A 24225-nucleotide genomic window follows, 5' to 3' on the forward strand; every position below is an offset into this window, starting at 1 on the left:
TTTCTTGCTTATTCATGTCCTGTAAAATATCAAATTTCCTGAGCTCTGTGAGCAGTGTAAGCAAATTATTTAAACCAGTTTTGTGTGTGTGTGTGTGTGTGTGTGTGTGTGTGTGTGTGTGTGCATGTGTGTGCTCATAGAAATTTGATCTGCAGCCAACAGCTTATCAGTTTCAGAGGACTTGAAACTAGGTCTAAAAAAGGAGGCAGTTTGAGGAATTTAGCCCTTGAGCTGTAGGATTTGATATTTCCAGGCAGACTGTGTCAGAATTACATTATATTTAATGATGTGTAGAGTGGTATTCACCGAAGAATCACACACTGGTGGGCACAAATTCCTATATCCTTTGACGTCACAGAAGTCTTTGCATTGACTGTGATATAAGAATGATGTAAAAAACAGACATTTTGCTTTTCCCAGATTCACACAGTATATATAATATTGCTTTAGAAATTCTGAACATATACATAACCATAAAGCTCAATTTACTTATTAAAAATGTGAACTTTTTAATAACTCTGGCACAGCTCTAGCATTTATGACTTATGAAACGGGATGAACCACACTCTAAGTACTACTTGGATCCAAGGACTCACACTGAACTGTCAAATTACTAACTATATACAAGAAAGGGACCTAGCTTTTAGCAGAAGACTTCTTCACCCACCTGATGAAAGAAGTACGTGACAGCAAGGTCATTGTCATTTAAGAGGACTTCTTCTTCTGTGGTAAAGAGCCACTTGCGAATGGTCAGGCAGGTGCCTGGCACAGCTGATGTGTAATTCTGGACGTACAGTTTATGAGGAAATTCATTAGGGGCCAGCTTACGTACTGAAGAAGACAAAACAAAGAAAGGTGAAGTGGAGCGATGCATAGGAGTTTCCCTAGTACAAACTGTACAAAGCAGACCAACAATGGTAGGTTGTCATTAATTAGAGCACCAGCCCAAATTCATCAAACTACTTACTATAAGTCAGGGGCAGAAAACAACAGAATGCCCAGCCAAATCCACTCTTTCTAATTATGAATCTATCCAGGAAAGCAAATGAGTGAAATCTGTTGCTTAGATAACAGATCCTTTAGATTACATGACTGTAGAGAAAGTGCCAAATCCAAATTCAGTTAAAATGTTTATCTATGACCTGTTATGTTACAAACATCTAAGTGGACATGCTCAGTCCACCAACCATCTTCAGAGCAGCCTCTTCTTACCCAAGCGATGAGCCATGTGGACTCTCCTATAACCACTCTCTGCGTTTATTCATACAGAACTGAAAGGAACTTCTCATCCACTCCCCAAATCCTACGGCATCTGTCACACTCCAGGTGTCTACTGAGTACAGCCTGGCTGCACTGTGGGCTGGGATTCCTGTGCCGCCATGCCTAGCTTACTCCTTCTAATTCCTACTCTAGCTCTCCTAATCTTTCTTGAGGCTTACCAGGCTTTACAACACTGCAAACACAGACTCAATATTTCACCTTGGAAAATTCCAAGAAATATTTCCAGAAAGCTTGGAAAGGGATAAGGTTAGAATCCAAGCATCCTAGCTTCTTTACAACACATTTATATCTGTGCATTAGGCCACTGACAGTTGGGAAGAAAAATAATAGAAAATGGCTGCTCCCAAGGATTCAAAGTTGCTACATACTGACAAAAGAAGAAAAGGGATGAATATTGATCAGAAATCCTTTGTAAGATCTGCCAGATCCTATGCTGAAGGCATAAGTGGGAGCTCTCCTCTCAGCAGTTTTTATCCAACAGTATAGGACTAAAACACCCACCCCCAAATATAGTAAACAGCTACTGGCACTTACCAAAGGAATGATTGATGACTTCAAATAAGGCAAAGTAGTTCACTGTTGTACTGTCCATGCCAACCTTTGCTGCAATAGCCTGAAGTTTAAACAGGATACAATTATTTCAGGAAAAGCAAGACCAGACAGTACTATGGGGGCAGGTACATGCATGAGCATGGAAAAGGAGACACTGCATCCTGGCTTCATAAAAACTCTCATGGCCCACAGTATTCTTAAGGTGCACATATGCACACACAGCACAAACCCAAATATAGCTGTCCACTCTCTTCCCTGAGCTCCTCTCTCTTCTGATACAAGTTAGCAATAGTTCCTCCTTAGTGTCAAATTTCCTTTCTCAAATATGAACTAATTCCACAAAGATATTTTTAAAATATTTTTTACTAATGTGTATGTTGTGTCTGTGTGAATGATCCCATATATATTTGGATACCCACAGAGACCAGAAAAAGACAATGGATCATTTAGATAAACAACTTCAGCAAAGTGGCTGGGTATAAAATTAACTCAAATCAGTAAACTTCCTCTACTCAAAGGATAAACAGGCTGAGAAAGAAATTAGGGAAATGACACCCTTCACAATAGTCCCAAATAATATAAAATACCTCGGTGTGACTCTAACCAAGCAAGTGAAAGATCTGTATGACAAGAACTTCGAGTCTCTGAAGAAAGAAACTGAAGGTCTCAGAGGATGGAAAATACTCTGATGCTCATGGATTGGCAGGATTAATATAGTAAAAATGGCCATTTTACCAAAAGCAATCTACAGATTCAATGCAATTCCCATCAAAATTCCTACTCAATTCTTCATAGAGTTAGAAAGAGCAATTTGCAATTTCATTTGCAATAACAAAAAAACCCAAGATAGCGAAAACTATCCTCAACAATAAAAGGACTTCAGCGGGAATCACTATCCCTGACCTCAAGCAGTATTACAGAGCAATAGTCATAAAAACTGTATGGTATTGGTACAGAGACAGGCAGATAGATCAGTGGAACAGAACTGAAGACCCAGAAATGAACCCACACACCTATGGTCACTTGATCTTTGACAAAGGAGCTAAAACCATCCAATGGAAAAAAGATAGCATTTTCAGTAAATGGTGCTGGTTCAACTGGAGGTCAGCATGTAGAAGAATGCAAATCTATTCATTCTTACGACCTGTACAAAGCTTAAGGACCTTCACATCAAACCAGACACACTCAAACTAATAGAAGATAAAGTGGGGAAGAGTCTTGAACACATAGGCACTGGGGAAAATTTCCTGAACAAACCAGTAGCTTATGCTCTAAGATCAAGAATCAACAAATGGGACCTCATAAAACTGCAAAGTTTCTGTAAGGCAAAAGACACTGTCGGTAGGACAAAACAGCAACCAACAGATTGGGAAAAGATCTTTACCATTCTGGAAATCAGTCTGGAGGTTCCTCAGAAAATTGAACATTGCACTACCTGAGGACCCAGCTATACCTCTCTTGGGCATATACCCAAAAGATGCTCCAACATACAACAAAGACACATATGCTATGTTCATAGCAGCCTCATGTATAATAGCCAGAAGCTGGAAAGAACCCAGATGTCTTTCAACAGAGGAATGGATACAGAAAATGTGGTACATCTACACAATGGAGTGCTAGTCAGCTATCAAAAACAATGACTTCATGAAATTCATAGGCAAATGGATGGAACTGGAAAATATCATCCTGAGTGAGGTAGGTAACCCAATCACAGAAAAACACACATGGTATGCACTCACTGATAAGTGGATATTAGCCCAAAAGCTCAAATGACCAAAAATATAATCCACAGACTACATGAAGCTCAAGAAGGATGATCAAAGTGAGGATGCTTCATTCCTTCTTAAAAGTTGGAACAAAAATATTCATAGGAGGGCATATGGAGGCAAAGTTTGGAGTAGAGACTGAAGGAACGGCCATTCAGAGCCTGCCCAACATGGGTAGACAGCCCATATATATTTACACACACACACACACACACACACACACACACACACACACACACACACACATACACACACACATACAGCCACCATAACTAGATAAGATGGATGAAGCTAAGAAGTGCATGCTGACAGGAACCAGATATAGATATCTCCTGAGAGACATAGCCAGAGCATGTCAAACACAGAGGCGAATGCTAGCAGCAAACAACTGAACTGAGAACGGGACCCCCATTGGAGGAATTAGAGAAAGGATTGAAAGAGCTGAAGGGGCTTGCAATCCCATAAGAACAACAATGCCAACCAACCAGAGCTCCCACACTATCCATGGACTGACCCATGGCTCCTGGTGCATATATAGCAGAGGATGGCCTTGTTGGGCATCAATGGAAGGAAAAGCCCTTTCCTGCCAAGGTTGGACTCCCATTGTAGGGGAATGTTGGGGGGATGGAAAGGGAGGGATGGATGGGGAGGGGAACACTCTTAGAGAAGAAGGGGAGAGGGATGGGATAGGGGCTTATGTCTGGGAAACCAGGAAAAGGAATAGCATTGAAATGTAAATTTAAAAAAATCCAATAAAAATTAAAAAAAAAAAGAAATATACTTGATAAGACAAGAATCAGCTCTCCTTCAATAATGTGTGTCCTAAGGATTAGACTAAGTGGTCAGGCTTAAAGGAACGTGCCTTTACACACTGAGTCACCTCGTACATGAGAACAAATTCTCTGCTCCCTAGTTTCACATATTCAGCTTACGTTTGCTACAGGCTATTAACACACAAGATCTCAACCTTTGATTATTTAATTATTTCTATTTTATGTGTATGAGTGTTTTGCCTGCATGTCTGTGTAACTGGTGCCCATGAAAGCCAGAAGATGCAGGTCCCCAAGAATGCTATTATGGACAGTTATAAACTGCCATGTGCATGCTGGGAATCAAAACCAGGTCCTCTGGAAGAGCAGTCAGCACTGTGGCTGCTGAGTCATCTCTCCAGACCCCTCAACCTTTGATTTCTCTTTATTTTAGAGACAGGGTCTCGCTATGTTGACTACTGGCTTTGAACTCCTAGACTCACGTGGTCCTCCTGCCTCAGCCTCCTAGCACCTGGAACTAGATCTGTGCATTTCTGTGCTTGATTCCTGAGCTTGAAGCACTGCTATTTCCTGTCAGAATTCACAAACGTTTTATTTTTCAGATGATCTATGTTCTTAAACTGAGAACATTGGTCACCTTGTTCTTAAGAATTACCATCACTGATATCTTCACGAAAGTAACAAACTGTTGACAATCAATCCTCTCTAGAAACTAAGGACTTCGTGTGTAAATAAATTAAAATTGAAATTTCGTACATGTAACAAAAAGAAGCACAAAGCAAAAAGCAGTAGTAACAAAATCAGTTTTTTATGAGCATTCCCAATATAAGCAAGGCATCACTAAATAGCTAAAAATCATTGAAGACTGAACCAAATACGACTGTATCGCTTCTTCCTATGTCTGCTCACATATCTAGCCTCAATTCCTGATATTGTATAGGAACTGGAAATTACAAGTATTTTAAATCACTATTCTCTACTGCACTGGACCAAAACTGGAATACGCTCAGGATTTACAAAATGGCTTCTAGCCACAAGACACAGTAGTAAGATGTGAGAAGGGAAGAGTATTAAACCGGCCTAGGTTCAGGCTGGACAGATAGATGACCCAGCAGATAAGAGAGCTCACTGCTCTCACAGAGGACACGAGTCTAGTTCCCAGCACCTACACTGAAACTCCAGTTTCATGATACCCAGTGCCCTCTCTGGTCTTTCCAGATAACTGTGTGCATTTATATACATATTCATAGGCACACATACATATAAAAATTAGACAACAAAATGCCTAGGTTTACCAAATGTTTCTAAAGAAACATTGAAGGAAGCAGAGAATAAAACATCTGAAAACTGTAAAAACAAACTTTGTGTAATTACCCACTACTGTAAGATTTTGAAGATGTTGGAATCCTACGTAAGTCAACTGCCATGGTACACTGTAGATGATCAAATGGAGAGTAGGCTTTCTCACTCGCTACAAATAAGCCTTTGTATGAGCAGTGACTGGATGACACACAGATCTGATCTGGATGTCATTTCTCACAAAGGAACCAAGACTAACTGGTGAAGGGTTATTCTAGATCTAGGGCAGAAAATGTTTAAAGAAAAGCTCAAGATTCACTGTTATTCTAAAATGCCTATAGAAGGTAATGATCACATCAAAAGTACATAGAAGCAGACATGAAGGAATGTCTTTTGGGCAAAGATGAAACATTTGAGCATCAATGAGATAATAACATGCGAGTGAACTGACTCAATCACATTTAATTAGAAATTTACCTGTACTAAAAATAAAATACTATAAGTTCTTGCACTGGACAACACTGGAATCAACTAAGACATTAATTCTTTTCCCTGAAAATTACCAATAAAGGAAATAACTAAATATCCATTCTGCCCCACAAACAGCTTTTCTCTAATCTGTTATTTTTCCAGGGAAAGTTACTTATAGAATTATAGCTGTGTAAGAAAAAAAAAGAGGGAGCGAGAACTGGAAGTCAGCACTTTGCAGCTTCTACAAACTGTTGATTAAGGCAACAATTACTGACCCTCTGTAGTGAAGAGACCAGGTACTCACCACCAAACTACTCGTGAATCACGTTATCACATATCACAACTAGACTGTGCAGTGCACACTGAGAAACAACATAGTATATTTTGTTACAGCCTCCTTATGAAGTATTTATATTTTGTATTAAAAAATAGAACTTGAATGTAATAGAGCCTCTAGAGCAAACTTGTATTCATAGAAAATGCAGGAACTAGAAGGACCTGATAAATGAGGAATCAAGAAGGTAAACTCAGAATGACCCAACGTCCACACGTGTGCACACAAAGCAGGGAAAGGATACGCTGTACAGTAAATGAGACATAAAACTACAGGGAGATGAGGAGCTGTTTAGATCCAGATTTAACAAACCAACTATACTATAAACTATCATTCTGATAACTGGAAAATTCTATGGAGTTAAAAGTAGTGTCCTTTTTAATATTTGATGATGACATGAGATACAGGATACATGCTTTAGATGGATGCTAAAGCATACACAGCTCTACACGGTGTTTGCTAAAAAAAAAAAACCAAACCAAACCAAAAACAAACAAACAAACAAACAACCTTAGAGGAAAAGGAAAAGCAGGTCATGGTGTAAGAGTGGCAAGGTCTTGATTGTTACTACATATGACCGATGGAGGAACTGGGGTACAGTTCAGTGGTAGAGTACTTCCCCTGACGCCCAAGGCTCTGGGTTCTATATCTCACATAATAAAAAAAGGGGGTTGGGGATTTAGCTCAGTGGTAGAGCGCTTGCCTAGGAAGCGCAAGGCCCTGGGTTCGGTCCCCAGCTCCGAAAAAAAGAACAAAAAAAAAAAAAAAAAAAGTATATAGAGGAATTTATATTTGATTCTATTTTGATTTTATATGTTTTTAAAAAGTGTTTTACAGGGCTGGAAAAATAGCTCTGTGGCAGTCCAAGTGTGAGAAACAGTTCAGATCTCTCATTCCCACATAAATGCTGGGAGCTATACGAGCTACCTGTAATCCAAGCCCCCAGGGGGTCCCTAGCTCAAATTGGCTAGAGAGATCCTGCCTTAGTCTGTAAGGTGGAGAAGCAATCTAGGAAGACACCTAGTGACAACCTCTGGTTTCCACAAGCACGCACATACATGCATGTATATCTGAACACACATGTGTACCTCTATAGGCACACACACACACACACACACACACACACACACACACACACACACGAGGTTGTTTTTGTGTTTTTTTTAACAAGGGACTAGAAAGATAGTTTAGTGGGTGAGAGCACTTACTAACAAGCATGAGGAACTGAGTTTGAACACCCCCACCCCTGCAACCAAATAAAAAAGTGAGCATGGATCTCTATGCATTCAAGATCGTAACCCTAGCACCATTGAAGGTGAAGCCAGGAGGAGTGCTGAAGTGTGCTGGCCACAGCCTAGAGAGTCCATCTTAAAGGAGTGAGACAGAGAGTGATGGAGGACACCTAGTGTTTTGGAAGACATCAATGTAACCTTCAGTCTCCACAAATATGCACACAAGTGCCAACACACACACACACACACACACACACACACACACTTTTTAAAAAAGTCTGGGTTTTTTTTTTTTTTTGTTTTTTTTGTTTACAACAACAAAGGAGAAGGAAGAGTTAATTACAACCATTGCACTCTGGGGTATTTACTGCACTTAAAAAAAAAAAAAAAAAAACCACGGCTGGGGATTTAGCTCAGTGGTAGAGCGCTTACCTAGGAAGCGCAAGGCCCTGGGTTCGGTCCCCAGCTCCGAAAAAAAGAACCAAAAAAAAAAAAAAAAAAAAAAAAAAAAATCCCACAAGGTTTTGTTTTATACTCCTGAATACTCTAGTGTTTGCAGAATTCTTCCTTAGCCTCCCACGTGCTGAGATTACAAGCATACAAGCACATGCCAATATACCCAGTTCTCATACCGCTTTCTTTTAAGAAGGACAAAGTTAACTTCACAGTAGCCATTTAATTTTTTTCTTAGCTTCATGTCACCCAATGTCAAGGTGACTTTACCTGGTACACTTGGTCTGTGGTGCTGTTCTTTTTAACTCTGACAGTAACAGTTGCTCCATCTGGTAATGCTACTCTCAGCTCCACATCAGACACACCATTGTAATTCTAAAGGAAGAGAAAGAAACAATTTGCAACTAGTAAGTCTTCATTCTCCTTGCTACATGCTAGTTAAATAATATCTAACATAAGAGACAGGAAGTAAATTCTAATAAAATGAGAAAAAAATGAAGTCTTAAAAGTTATTTACAACTCATAGAAGCTGACTTTAGGTTTAGAAGTTATCCTTTAAAATGAACAGATATATTGCCACTTCAAAATAGAATCCTTTTGCAACAGTCTATGTGAAGCTCAGATGAGATTTCGGTCCACTCTTGTCACTCCATTCAGAACTCACAAAGGTGAGAAAAAGGAGACAGGAGATGTCTCAACACTGGTTGAATAATTAGGCAGCTAGATAGGCTAAAGGCACACACTGATGTCCTTGATATGATCAGACCATCTTGAAAATGCAAAATTGATGAGATGTAAATTGTGTCATGCCCAATATTCTAGCAAACACTATACAGTTCTTACTCTTACTTAATTAAAAATAAACAGAGTTGGGGATATAGCTCAGTGTGAGAATACTTGCCTGGAATGTTTAGGGCTCTAGCAAAACACACACAAACACACACACACACACACACACACACACACACATACACACACACACACACACACACACACCATAAACCCATAAAAAAAACCCAAAACTACCTACAATCCTCATTGCTTTTGATGATAACGCATATTTCTTTTTTTTTACTTTTTAGATTTATTTTATGTGTCTGGGTGCTGCCCACATGTTTGTACGTGCACTGTGTGTGTGTGTGTGTGTCCAGTGCTCACAGAGATCAGGAAGACCTTGGGCAGATTAGCTGGGAGCCACCACTCACTTGCTGGGAATTGAACCCAGGTCTTCTACATGAGCAGCAAAGGCTCCTAAACTGCTGAGCCGTTTCCAGCCTCAACACATTTTTCTAATAGTTTATCTTTTGTCTTTTTGTTAAGTGTTTTTGAGATAAGGCGCACAATGAACTGAAGGCCATCCTTCTTCCTCCCTTGGTCTCTAGAATGCTGGGATTATAGGAGTGAACCACCATCCCCAACTTCTCATAGATTTTGGTCTACTAATTTTTATTACTGAAAAATAATCATCTAGGAATAAGTTAATTCTCACTGACCATTAAAAATATTACTACTCTTTGTTTTAAAGCACCCTAAGCATTACGATAGCTTCCTCCTTACCCACAGGGGTGAGAGTCCAGGAAAAGGGTTAGCACCTGCAGTAAGCAACTGACATGGACCCTGGCTGTACGTTTACAGTTTAAGGTTCTTGTGCAATTTTTCTGGGGGGTTGGTCTGTAATTTCATCGACAAAAGAGGCATTCCTATAGACTTCAGCAATCTTACCAGAATCCTTTTTCTTACTGTTACAAGGCTCCCTTGGTTGCTAATTAAACCACTCTCTTGCTTTGAAGGGTTAAGAGTTCCTTGAATACAGCAAGGGAGTGATGCCAGTGCAGGCAATGTGATGACTGACCAACCTACCATGTGACTATCAGACAGGTGGCATATACAGAGTAGACACACCAGACAGACCACTAAGGTCCCCATGGGGTGGACATAAAGTTTTACTGTGGTACTCAGAATACCACACAATGTGAAGTTTACATAGTGTTCGTTTCTAAAAGACTGTATTTATCTGTTTAGTGCACAGCTGACCACAGAAACAAACTGTAGAAAGTAAAACCATGGGTAGAGAGAGGGCACTATTATACTTTATACCCTTAGCTACAAGAAACCTATAATCTAGTCAGAAAAGCAAGAGATAGGCATGAAGAATAACTGCTGGATGACAGTATTACATAGTCACCCTTCTATCCAATGAACACTTACTAAGCACCTCCACTGTGTGGGACACTGTGGTGAGGCTCTGGGATATAAAGATAATCGAGATTTAGCTCTTACCTACTGGTAGCTCACACACTCTTGTAAGCTAAAAATATAAAGTGACAAACTGCTTATATGTATAAAATTAGAAATGAGATGGCAATAAAATGATGACTGAGTTATACTAGCTGCAGAAGTTCTTTGTAAGATGAAAAATTAATGACTTGAGTCATCAGGGAAGACTTCAAAGAGGTGGGTCAGGAAAATGGCAGATTAGAAGCTGCCTCTGCGGGCTGGGAGATGGCTCAGTGGTTAAGAGCACTGACTGCTCTTCCAGAGGTCCTGAGTTCAAATCCCAGCAACCACATGGTGGCTGATAGCCATCTGTAATGGGGTCCGATGCCCTCTTCTGGTGTGTCTGAAGATAGCTACAGTGTTCTCATATACAAAATAAATAAATAAATTTTTAAAAAAAAAGAAGCTGCCTCTGCATAATAGTGAATGAGGAAAGTCAAAGTAACAAAGAATAGATTCCATTCCCAAGACAGACAGATAGACAGATAGACAGAGCATGAAGAACTGCAAAGGAGTTGACAAAGACAGCTGAAGAGTACAGAGAAATGGCCTTTGACCTGCTGTAAAGGATCAGTGATGGAAAAGACAGGCATGGGATGAAGTGAGGGCAGGTACCCTGAAGAGGACATAAGCTCAAGGGAAGGACACAATGGATTAAGGAAATCAATCAACAGTACTCCGGCCAATGAGAAGGCCAGTAGGTTGGTTCAGCTGATAAAGGCATTTGCACTAAACTTGATGTCCTTGATGAGTTTGGTGTGCAAACCCCCATGGTGGAAGGAAAGAACCAACTGTTTCCCAAGTTGTCTACCATGTTGTAAAATGCTGCACTGCATGTACAGAACACACATATAATAAATAATAAATGCTGAAAACGTATTCCGGAGGTTTGGAGATGTGGCACAGTGGTGGAACATTTGTTTGGCATGCATGAGTTTTGAGGTTTGAGTTGTAGCAACATAAAGGAAAATAAAAGTACCAAAATATTTGGACTAACAATACCTAAGACAATGGCAGGGAATGAGGTCAGAGAGATGGAGAGGGACCAGGTCATGACAGGCCTTCTGAGTGCCATGTAAGAGTTCAAACTGAATCCTGAAAACTGCAAAGTTTTAAACTTTTAAGTAGGGAAATGGCAGTAAAACAGAATGCCCTTCTAAGATGCTTAGCTATGAATGGAGAAATATGGTTACTAAGAGGAAGGGCGGAAATGTTTTTTTCTTTAGCATGCTTTTATTTAGAGACAGAGAAGCAAAGAGAAGTGGAGAAGGGGAGGGGAGAGAAAAAGAGGAGGGGGAAAGAAGAAAAGGAGAGAGGAGGGCAGCAAAGGGGAGGGGGAAAGAGGGAGAAAAGGGAAGAGAAGGGAAGGGAGAAGAGGGAAGGGGAGAGGAGAAAATTCCAGCATTTTCTCACAGCAGCAGAATTATGGCAATGATCTTTCCATTAGTCCTGCCACATACCCAACAGAAAAGACTCCTAAACCCAGTGCTCAGGGGCTTTGAGATCAGCCAGCCACTGTGTCACTTGTACATAATTTTATAGCATTCTAAGTAGAGTAAGTCACCATGTTTGTTGATGATCGGGATCCGACAGACAATGTAGAAATACTCATAACATTACCTCAGAAATACAGAGAGAGACCTGAATCTCAAGAAATAAAATTTACCAGCATGCAGGTCCAGAATAAACCACTGGGGCTGCTGTTTCGTCAGATGAAAAAATTACCTTTAAAATAACTTCAAAAGTAGCAAACAAAAGGGAGACTGACAGGTAGACATACAGAGGAACAGTACAATGAAGAGAAGTAAGTGCTTCTAGCTCCAGCCGAGAGGGGAACAGAAGACTCACAAGGAAAGCAAGTGGAGCAGGAGATCATCACATTCCAAATCAGACAGACTCTTGGGAAAGACATCACGCTTTCTCTCATTCGTGGAACATGGAAGGGAAAAGGAAGTTAACAGACAAGAGAAAGGGGATAATACAGAAGGAAAGAACGACTGCATCCAATTTTTCTCTCCTGTGCAGACTCTAGACTTGAATACATAAATACAAATGAGAGACCAAAGCCAGAGGGGTCCTTGGAACCAGGGAGGAGGCCAGAGGGAAGTGATGGGGACATAATGAGGAGGGAACGTGGACAAAATACAGTGATGTGTACATCTACACGTACACATGTGTGATTGAAAATACCAGGATGAGGGTTTATTTTATAGCAGAACTCAAAAAATAATTAAAACAAAAGGCAGAGAAAGTGAACCTGGCTCTAGGTGTTAAAGGGTAGATACCCATGGAAAGGAAATGGAGAAATCCACTCACTCGACAGAGCTGACTGTAATTCATCCCACAAACACTGTCTATATTTATTTTTCCACATAACAAGCTCAGCAAGACGGGATCAGGGAAGGGGCGTTCACCTACCTCATCAGATTCTGACAGGAACTCCTGCATGATGTCGCTCTCACCAATGACTCGGATGGAGCACACTGTAGAGAACAAAGGCAGTACCAAGCATCAGGCTCTAAATCAGGAATATAAAGGATGCATCGCAAAGTTTACATTTAAACCATCAGGGCAAAGCAGGTCATATCTATCCGCAATTCCAGTACTTCAGAAACTGAAGCAGGTTTGCTGCAAGTTCAAGGTCAGCTTGAATTTCAGAGTGATTCTAGACTAACCTGGGCTATACAGCAAAACATTGTATAAAAAGTAAGCCAAGCCTTGCAGTGGTGGCTCATGCTTTTAATCGCCACATTCAGGGGGCAGAGACAGGTAATCTCTGTAAGGTCGAGGCCAGCCTGGTCTACAGAGTTGAGTCCCAGGACAGCCAGGTCTACACGGAGAAACATCTTGGGATGTGGGGGTGGGAGGGAACATATAGAAAATTTTAAATTAGCAGCAGGCAATTATAACCTGATATATGTATCCTCAGTATATGAATCTTAAGGCCTGGTAGAAATTCATCTAAATATGGTATAGAACAGTGCAATAAAAGGAAATATAGGGGCTGGGGATTTAGCTCAGTGGTAGAGCGCTTACCTAGGAAGCGCAAGGCCCTGGGTTCGGTCCCCAGCTCCGAAAAAAAAAAAAACAAAAAAAAAAAAGAACCAAAAAAAAAAAAAAAAAAAAAAAAGGAAATATAAAGATGTAGTTTGCTAAAAACGTTAAATATAGAGAAGTATCACACATCTAAGGTTCCAGTCTTGTGGGATCAATTGACATGTCAGAACACAGGAAAAAGAGGCAGCAGAAAGAAGAGAAAGGTCAGGTAAGCGTAAACCAAACATCAAATGAAACAAGAGGAAACCTTGCCGAGGAAGAGCAAGTCAGAGAATGATACCTAACATCACTTTGGAAAGGGGGTAGGTAACCAAAAATGTGAGCTCAACAGAACATCTAACTTCCCCTTCAAATTGATCTACGGGAGACAGATAGAAGACAGAGACACAGAGAGCAAGACACAGGGCAAGTGTGACCAAAGGAAAGAGGGGAGGGAGGCAGGTAACTGAGTAACTGGCTATCTAAACTAGGGTAGCTCTCCACCCCAAGGATGGGAAAGTACATGGACAATTTCACTGCATTTCTAAAGTACCCCATCTAACATCCCCACGCCGCATTCAGAGGGCCAGTTTACTTCAGGAAAAGGTAAAATCAGGGGCCTCCATTACTGTCAGGAAATAGCTCTTCAGAAAGAAGGTTCACTGCCAATGTTAGTTGGGGTTTTGTTTGTTGTTTGTTTGTTTGTTTAAATTGAATTATGTCAATTAGTCTTTACACCGTTATTCTTTTAAACTAATATTCTAAAAAAAAAAAAAAAAACTTAGTGCATAGTGTGGTGATCGGAATGAGAATGGCTCCCATGGGCTTATGTATTTGAATGCTTCACTCCTAGTTGTTGAAACTGTCTGGTGGGGATGGGAAGTGTGGCCTTGTTGGAGGAAGAGTGGCACTGGGGGTGGGTCTTGAAATTTCTACAGTTTATACCAGGCCCAGTCTCTCTTATGGATGAGATGTAAGCTCTCAACTATGGGCTCCAGAACCTTTCCCGCCCGCCCGCCTGCCTGCCTGCCTGCCTGCCTGCCACTGGGCTCCTGTCATGATGATGGTCACAGACTCATCCTCTGAAGCTGTAGCAAGCCCCCAATTAAATGCTTCTTTTCTAAGCTGCCTTGGTCATGGTGTCGTCCAAGCAATAGAAAGGTGACTAAGACACACAGTTAGCAAGTTATGTAGCTATGATATAATACATCAAGGCAGTGTCTGCCCACAACCACAACATTATTACTCAGATCTGTGCCTTTTTTTTTTTTTTTTTTTTTTTGCCTTTCTAGAGAAACAAATATTGCAGTACCACATCCATACAATCCTAAATTATCATTTGGAAGCTTTATTAGTTCTCCCTATTGAGAACCAGGAGACTTTAGATGGTCAACAGCTAAGCAAACCTATACAGGAACAGCTGTAAAGGAGTAAGGAATACAGGACACCCCGATGAAACAAGAATTATCAACACACCACAGCAATGCGTTTAAATGTAAATAAAACCCTATAAATAAAAGACCATGAAGGGCCACTAACAACTTCATTTTTCTGTTATGAGGTTCTCTGCAAGCTAGCAAAGTGGGGTTCTGTCACCATAGTGGACATTTCAGTCTTGCCTTCACGGCCCAGATCATTTAACACTTCTCATCAGAAACATGACTGCTGGAAACACAGCCATGCAATTTAGGAATTAGAATCTATACCCATTCAGCATAGTAAAGTTTAATGGACTGACTTACCTTTTAAACACTTTAAAACTTACATTTATTTATCCACCAGTTTGGGTGGGGCACACACCTACCACAGCAGATAAATGGCCATGAGAAGGACAACCTGTGTGAGTTGCTTCCCTTCTAACTGTGGGTCCTGGGGTCTGAACTCAGGTCATTAGCTCTGGTGGCAAGTGCCTTTACCTACTAAGAATTGAAGCCTGGCTTACCCTTTTCTAGATATTCTTCCAACCCCCGACGCCGGGCATCTAACTGTTGCTCTGATAATGAGAATGGCCACTTTCCTGGAAGTCGAGGAAATGTAAAGTTGGCAAACTCTCTCTTCAGGTTTTGGTGCAGAATGGCAAACTCCCGGTACCGCTTAGAACACAGCTGCCTCCCGGCCATATAAACATTGTATACCTGGTGAGACAGAACAAAGAACTCAGTCATCTAAAGTCAGGTGCATATTGGCTAGGTGTATTTCTATGCACTACACAGAGAATGTTCACAGCCATTTTAATAAACATGGAAAAGTCCTATGTATGAGAGAACTACTCCTTTTGAGGAGGTATGGTCTCATTTTTACCAGTTACTCTAACATCTAAACACCTTCAAAGGCAATTACCAGGTTTTAAGGGTGAATTTGTTTTCAGAAAGGTAGACGTTTCTCAAAACCACTGCAATGAATGCAGTGAGTGAACAATCAGGCTAATGAGGAAGGAAAAGAAAATCTGGGGTTAATTACAGAACAGCATGACTTGACTGACATATGTACAGCTCACACTAGCTAGCTCTATAGTCTTTTCAGAAGTGGTCAGAGGACAGCTTCTGGGAGTCAGCTCTCCCCATCGTGTGGGTCCCAGGAGAAGTCAGGTGTCAGGCTGGGTGGCCTTTACCTGCTTAGCCACCTCATCAACTCCATGTTCACTTTGTTTTACTTCTTCTCTCATTGTTGGCATTGGGGTTGTTTCAGACTTTAGCTCTCCATGTGAAAATGCTGCTATAATGTTTGTATACAGTCTCCTGTTGTACATACAGAGATGAGTACTGGATTGAGGATTTAAAGACATGTACATTTTAGCCTTAGGAGACAATGTCCAACCAAGCTCTAAGATTTGTAAGAACTTATACTCCCTTCTATAGCACCTAAGAAAAAATCTTTTGAGGATCTGGGAAAGAAGTATAATTGGTAGAGTGCTTGCCTAGCATGCAGGAACCCCGAGTTTGATCCCCAGCACCACATAAACAGGAATGGTGGGGCATACCCATAACCCCAGCACTCAGGAGTCATCCTCGGGCCATCCTCAGCTATGCAGCAACTCAAGGCCAGTCTGGGACATATGAGAAGAAATGTATTTCTGCCAATGGAATGGGTGTGAAAAGACCGGGAGAGTCCCAGTTTATTCCCCCAAGTTACCAGTCAGGACAGCTGACTCCTTATCACAGGTCACACAAACAGATAACGTACTAAGACCATGACCTTTCCTTTTTAGATCATCTCCAAGACCCCATATTAATACCAACATCACAATCTAAAACATTCTAACTTTTAAAAGTCCACAGTTGGCTGGGCCTGGTGGCCTGTGCATTCCATCCCAGTACTCAGTACTCAGGAGGAAGGCAAATCTCTTAAGTCTGACACCACCCGGATCTGCAGAGTGAGCGAGTTCCAGGGCAGCCAGGGCTACACAGAGAAACCATGTCTCAGGAATAAAAAGTAAAAATTAAAAAAGTCCTACAATCTTTAAAAGTTCAATCTTTTTAAATATCCAAAGTCTCTTTTAACATTCAAAACTTCTCTACGATGAAAAATTTCTTCCTATTATTTATTATCCAAATATCCTTTTTGTTTTTGTTTTGCTTTTTTGTTTTAGTTTTTCTGAGACAGGGTTTCTCTGTGTAGCCCTGGCTGTCCTGAAACTCACTTTGTAGACCAGGCTGTCCTGGATCTGCCTGTCTCTGCCTCCTAAGTGCTATTTACTCCACCAGGCCCAGCCACTGTTTTTGTGAAATACCAACTATTATATTAAGTTTGTGTGCATTTTTCACAGACTTGTTAAGTTCCAGTAGTTTGTTCTGAGATGTTTATATGTTTTACAATGTTGCCCAGTTGGCCCCAAACTCCTGAGCTCAAGTGATTTCCCTCCTAGAGCCAAAGGAACAAGCCATCACTTCTAGCTCTATGTGGTTTTTCTACCGGAATTTTTGTTCGCTTGTGTTTGAGACAAGGTCTTGAAGTGCAGTGCAAGCTAGCCTCAAACTTAAGATCCTCTAGCCCATGCCTCCCAGACGCAATGTATAACAGGTCATGGCACCATGACCAGCCTTTTGTTGTTGTGGTTGACATATCTCTTTCACATGTTCACAGTGTGAATATCTTCTTCCATTTTCATTATTTTTACTTTATTTAAGGGTCTTTTGAATACTTAATTTTATTCTTTAATCATTTGGTTTGAGGTGTTGGTTTCACAACAGTCTCATTAGAACTCACTGTGCAGCTGCAGCTGCAGCTGGCCCTCGACTCCTGATTCTCCCGTTGCCACCTCTCCAGGGCTGGGCCACCCACCTGGCTCAGAGTACAACCCTTTCTTCCTTGTTAACAATTCTACCAAGCACTGCAAAAAGCTCTGAATTTTAAGAGTATAATGTACCACTCTTCCTCATAAAGAACAGTTTTGTGTCCAAAGGAGATTTTTTTTTCTCTACCCGTGGCTCAGTGGTTAAGAGCATCGACTGCTCTTCCAGAGGTCCTGAGTTCAAATCCCAGCAACCACATGGTGGCTCACAACCATCTGCAATGAGATCAGATGCCCTCTTCTGGTGTGTCTGAAGACAGCTACAGTGTACTTTATATATGATAAATAAATAAATCTTAAAAAAAAAAAAGTGGAGGCAGGAGGATCACTGTAAACAAGTAAGGCCAGTGTTGTCTACACACAAACTCTGTCTCAATAAAACCAGAGAAAGATCTAAAAACTATTTGCCATTATTTATGACTGGAACTGTAATTTTTTTTCTATAATATGGAATTCCATTGACATTTTTCTTCTTTTTAACATTATGTTTCTTTTGGAGTTGATAATATTTAAATTAATTTTTAATTATTTTCCCTAAATACTACATAATGCTTTATATAGGACACCTAAGCTGGATGTCCTCAAGTGGTCCATAGTCAACCTCTTACTACAAATAGAAAACTGGACACAAAACAGAAACAACTCTTTTCAAGACATGAGACAACAGGAGGCAGCCAATAACTGTGATCCCTAAGACAAGGAAACTAGAAAGGTGAGTCCTACAGCTCCTTGGCTCTCTGCCTGGGTAACTTCTAAAGCATGGCGCAGGGAGGCCACATGAGCCAAGTAGGCCAAAGTAGCTAGACTTGTGGGGCTAAGCACACAAGAGGTGCTAAACACAAGCAGGCTCCAGTCACCTGCAATTCTGTCTAAACAGCAAGCAATTCAAGGAAAAACTCTCACCGGGTAACGCAATGAGTACTTCTCAGAGTTCACACTGGGTTTAGAACAATTCAACTTTCTTCCGAACAGAAAAAAACAGACTTCTCTGAATTTTGTGGCTTTTAGAAGAGAACTCAAAGGGCCTGCTCTCGGAAGGAGGCTAAATTAGTTCTGGGGGGGTGGGGTGGGGGATGGTGGTGCACTCAGAAGGCTGAGGCAGTCAGATCTTTGTGAGTTCCAGGCCAGCCTCGTCTACAAATGGAATTCCAGGATAGCCAGGACTGTTAAACAGAGAAATCCTGCCTTGGAAAACAAACAAACAAACAAACAAACAAACATTAGTCCTAGAACAGGAGCTATTCTAGCTGGGGCTACACCTCACTCATACAGTGCGCACGCAGCATCCTCAAAGGCCCTTGGTTTGATCCCCAACACTTTATAATATATTCTGTTTTTCAAAAAAGCTATACAATGCCAGGTGTGTTGGTGTGTGCATTTACTCTCAACTCTCTGGGGGCAGAGGCAGGCAGGTCTCTGTGAATGAGGGTGCCCTGACTGACATAATGAGTTCCAGGTCAGCCAGAGCTACATCATGAGATCCTGTCTAATACACACATATCTCAAAACCCACACGGTGAAAATTCTCCTGAGATGTCTTCTGACATAGACACCCACAACAAACCAACAAACACACAGTAAGTAAATATAAATAAATGCAACAACAACAACAAAAGAGAACGTGTCTGTTGTGTAGACACTCAGGTGGCAATGGGAAACACTGAGAGCCCCTGAGCTCCCTCCCTGGCTGCCATTCTCACCAGCAACAGCGGCCACTCCAGAGGAACTGAAGCCCATCAGTAAGGTGAGGACAGCCACAGCAAACCTAGGCCGAGCTTACCACATACCAATTCCCTCACAGAAAAACCCGAGCACCTCCTCCAGCACCATGACTTCAGTGCTTACAGTTTTCCCACACACGATGCTTTGGAGTCAAATACCATAAGACAACCACAAAGCTGAGTCGGTTATCCTTTCCCCTTCCCAATACTTATGAGGGCCAATGCAGCTACGTGAGGACACAGATGCTGTGGGGTTCGAGGGACAGTGGTCCCAACGGGCTCATGTATTTGAATGCTTCCTCAGCTCCTTCTCCAGCACCGTGTCGACTTGCATGTCACCATGCTTCCCTCCATGATGACAAGGGACTAAACCTATGAAAATGTGCTGAAAGAGCGGATACTAAAGGAAAAGGCGTGAAACAGGTGTGAACAGATGAGGAACGCTAGCAAGTATGAAAACCAAGTGCAAACGTCAAATGAAAATGGCACAAAAAAGAGCACTGTGTGAGAGAAGAGAAGTCCTCTGTCAGTTTTTCCAGTAAACAGTGATGACAAAGAACGAGGGAACATAAAAACAGACCAGCCAACACCATCTAAACAGAAACAAGCAAAGAACACGGGACAGACAGGCCGTCCAGAAGCTTCAGCCAACACCAGTCTAACAACAAGAAACTGAGGAAGACAAGAGCTGAGAGCACTGACCGACACTCCAGAGGGCCAGGTACAGTTCTCATCATGGTGCCCTCCAGTCCTCTGCAACTCCAGCTCCAAGGGCCTTTACACCCTCCTGTGGTCTCCAAGAACAATAGGCACACACTGACATATCCACATGCAGGCAGGCAAACACCATGCATACAAATCTTAGAAAAAAACCTTTTTAAAGAAAGCTAAGAGGAAAAAAATGGAAAACTGAAGAAATACAGAGTCACTGGCCAAAATTTCTCGAAAACTAACAAGATACTAAATCAGCTCCCCTAAATAGGATAAATACTGAGAAATACCCTCTTAAGACTTAAATAAATCAAAGATAAAGAAGAAAACTTTGAAGATAGCCAGAGTAGGTTAAAATATTCTATAAAAAAGAAAAAAAAGAATAACACGAGCAAACTTCTCATCACAAACTATGTAAACCGGAAGTCTGCACGTGGGGTGTGTGTGTGTGTGTGTGTGTGTGTGTGTGTGTGTGTGTGTGTGTGTGCATTCGTGTGCTCGAGCAGTCATATGTATGGAGACTCAGAGGACAACATTCCAGACTTGGTTCTCTTCTTCTAGTCTGTGGATACTGTACATGGTACTCTGGTTGTCAGGCTTGGCAACAGACACATTTTTACCCCCGAGCCAATCCCACCAGTCCATGGCATGGCACTCTTATAATAATAAAAAAAAAAATTAAGAAAAACATTAAACTCATTAAAGTTTGAGTCCTACAAAAATATCTTTCAGCTGGGAGTGGCAGTACACACCTTTAATCCTAGCACTTGGAGGCAGAGACGGGCAGATCTCTATGAGTTTGAGGGTAGCCACCAGCTTGGAATTTGCTATACAGTTGGTCCCAAACTCAGATTCACCTGTGTCGCTCACTTTTTTTCTTTTTGAGACAGGGTCTCATACTCTAGCCCAGGCTGGCCTGGAATCCCCTATGCAGTCTATGCTGATCTTAAACTTACAATAATTTTCCTGCCTCGCCTCCCACATGTTAGGATTATAGGCTCATAGTCACTCTGGCTCTCAAAACTTTCCAGCTCTAGTAGAAACCCCAGGATTGAAGGGATCATAAGAGAAGCTGAGGCTTGGTCAGAGTCCCTGACGAACATTCAGAAGAGGATATCATTAAGGGTTCAACCCAGTTGCAGTGGAGACCCCAACATTGTAGAGATGACAGGACGGTGCCAAAGACAGATTCGGCTGTCGAGTGGAGCTGGCCTGAGCCTTGGAGAGGAGCTGCTCAGACCCTCTGGAGGCCAGGGAGTTGAGCGGGTCCCAGACGGCAAGCGCTTGCACACCAGCCAGCTCTGGTTTGCTTTGCTTTGATTTTAACTGTGCCCTGGTTCTTCCGTCTGTAAGAAGAATGTGTGTAACGTGTGTTTCACTTTACAGAAGGGGAGTTGGAGATTTTAGGGAGATTTTGGATATTTTAGAGATACTATGGATATTTCAGAGAAACTGGATGTTTTAAAGAAACTGAAGTTTTAAAGACTATGGAGTTCTTAAAAGTTGCAGTGTTGTAGACTGTGACGCTGATGTTAATATGACATCTTCAGGATGATCAATAAAGGAAAGGTGAAGCCCAGCAGTGGGCAGGGGTGCACAGGCCTTTAATCCCAGCACTCAGGAGGCAGAGTCAAGTGGATCTCTGCGAGTTCAAAGCCAGCCTGGTCTACAGACTGAGTTCCAAGACAGTTATGGCTATACAGTGAAACCTGTCTCAAATAAACAACAAAGAGGAGGAGGAGGAAGGGGAGGAGAAAGAGTAGGGAATGGTGATAGTCTCCATAAACAATGTGTATCAAATTAACATGGGGTCAACTATCATGGCTAGTGTACTGTAAAATTGACACAAACCTAGACATGTCTGAGAAGAGGGAAACTGAGAAAATGCCTCTAAAAATAGCCTTAGGCAAGTCTGTGGGCATTTCCCCAATTAATGGTTGATGTGGGAAAGCCTAGCTCACTGTGGATGTGTCAGCCCTGAGCAGGCGACTGAGTTGAGTAAGAAAATAGGCTGGGCAAGCCATCAGGAGCATTCCTCCATGTTCCTGCTTTCAAGTTCCTGCCCTGACTTCTTCCTTCAGTGACAGATTGTGGCCAAAGAATTGTTAACTGAAATAAACCCTTGCTTCTATCAAGTTACTTTTGGTCATGGTGTTTTATCACAGCAACAAAAACCCTAAGACACAAGGTTAACTACTTTTAGTGGACTTGTCACTGCAGGGGATATCAGTAATCAAGAAGCACAACTTGAGCAATTACAACTCTGAGAAAAGCTGGCTAGATGGCACGAATCTACAGTCCCAACTGTTAGAGAGGCTGAGGCAGGAGAATCACTTTAGCTAAGAGTTTGGGACTAGCACAGAACTACATATTGAAACAGCCCCTACCCCCCACAATATCTTAACAAAAACCTTCAAAAGAAAATCTAACATCTCCTTGACTTAAATAGTAAAAGACTCATAAGCACTGAGGCTGCCACAGGAACAGGTAATAAAGGTGCCTAGAGGAATGGCCAGAGATGAGCATCTACTGAATAAACACGATGTAATTTAGACTATTTGAATGCTGTGTGCAGACACAAAAATGTACAGTTGGGGCTGGGGATGACCCCATAGGCAAAGTAGGTAAGTCAAACCGTCAGACACAAGGTTGAGAAAGATATTTTGTGACATGTATATGGTTAACCTAACCAAGGTTTATTCCACCAGGCATGGTTGTACACACTTGTAAGCCCAGCACTTGAGAAACACAGACAAGAGAATCAGGAGTTGTTCTTGCTTTGAAATAAGCTTGAGGGCAGTTTGGGCTACATGAAATCATCTCAAAACACAGAGGAAGGGGTTTGGTGAATAAAGTGCTCGCTGTGTAAACATAAGGACCAGAGTTTGGATCTCAGCCTATAATACTAGCCCCTCAAAGGTGGAAGGAGAAGTTCAAAGGCACGCCAGCTAGCTAGACAAGCTAAAGTGGAGAGGTCTGGGTTCTAGTAGTCTTAATATATAAGACAGAGCATGATCCAGGAAGACACCAATTGTGAACTTCTGGCCTCTACACATGAAAACACACCCACCAATCCACAGACATGCAAATGTACATATATACTGCATACCATACATGTATCCATGCATCCATCCAGACATTAAATATATATTCACGATACACATGTAACACACACATATACATGTACCATGCCAACATACATACATGCATAAAGGCATACACCACAAACACACACACACACACACACACACACACACACACACACACAAAACCAATGCTGAGAAGTAAACTGAGATTGAAGGTGATGCAAATAAAGCAAAATCATCAGTACTCTTCAGAAAAAGATTATAGAACCCAGAGTCTACACAATGTAACAGTCATAATACTCAGAATACAAGCAAGAATTAATATAAAGAGTTAGCATATGGGCCATTCTCAGGGGAAAACCACTCAGTTGAAGACAACCCAAAATGATGTAAGAATTGAAATGTCCAGATATAACAGTCAAGAGACAGAAACAAGTCCAGAAAAAGAATCACTTATTTATCAGCTGGTTCTCAACAACAATGCTGAGATACCTCAATGGGGGAATCCATATTCTCTTCCAAGTAAGTTGCTAAAACAACGGGCTATCTGCTTTAAAAAACAGATAAAAGAATCTTGGTGCTATGAGCAAGATGGCTGATAAGTGGGGCCTAAAATATTTCTCTCCACAACAAAGTACCAAATGAAAGAAAAAACAGGTATTTCAGTGGAGTGTTTAGAGCACAGCTACGACCTCCCACACCAGGAAGCAGCTGGATAGTCTGCCTTGAGTGACATGGTATGTGACAGAGACAATGGTCAGCACAGAGATACACAGGGGTCTTTAAGGAAGGTAGCTGGGGAATGGAGAGATGATTAAAAACACTTCCCCTCTTGCAGGACCTCAGTTTGGTTCCCAGGACTCATGCCAGGCAGCTCACAACTGCCTGTAACTGTAGGTTCAAAGGCATCAATGCCTTCTTCTGGCCTCTGTGGGTTTTCATTTA

At 41.5% G+C, this 24225-nt stretch overlaps 1 protein-coding gene across 2 annotated transcripts in view; it reads right to left on the bottom strand.

Annotated features, from left to right (window-relative positions):
- Snx27 (sorting nexin 27) overlaps nucleotides 1–24225 on the bottom strand; it is an 83002-nt gene that overhangs the window by 21799 nt on the left and 36978 nt on the right. For both annotated transcript variants that reach the window (NM_001110151.1, NM_152847.2), the window contains exons 3-7: nucleotides 15414–15606; nucleotides 12854–12918; nucleotides 8429–8533; nucleotides 1816–1894; nucleotides 668–831 (exon numbers count right to left, since the gene is read on the bottom strand). In NM_001110151.1, the coding sequence (NP_001103621.1) occupies nucleotides 668–831; nucleotides 1816–1894; nucleotides 8429–8533; nucleotides 12854–12918; nucleotides 15414–15606 (606 nt within the window). The remainder of the gene's footprint in view (nucleotides 1–667; nucleotides 832–1815; nucleotides 1895–8428; nucleotides 8534–12853; nucleotides 12919–15413; nucleotides 15607–24225) is intronic.

This window comes from Rattus norvegicus, chromosome 2 (assembly GCF_036323735.1).
Source record: "Rattus norvegicus strain BN/NHsdMcwi chromosome 2, GRCr8, whole genome shotgun sequence".
NCBI classification, from domain to species: Eukaryota; Metazoa; Chordata; class Mammalia; order Rodentia; family Muridae; genus Rattus; species Rattus norvegicus.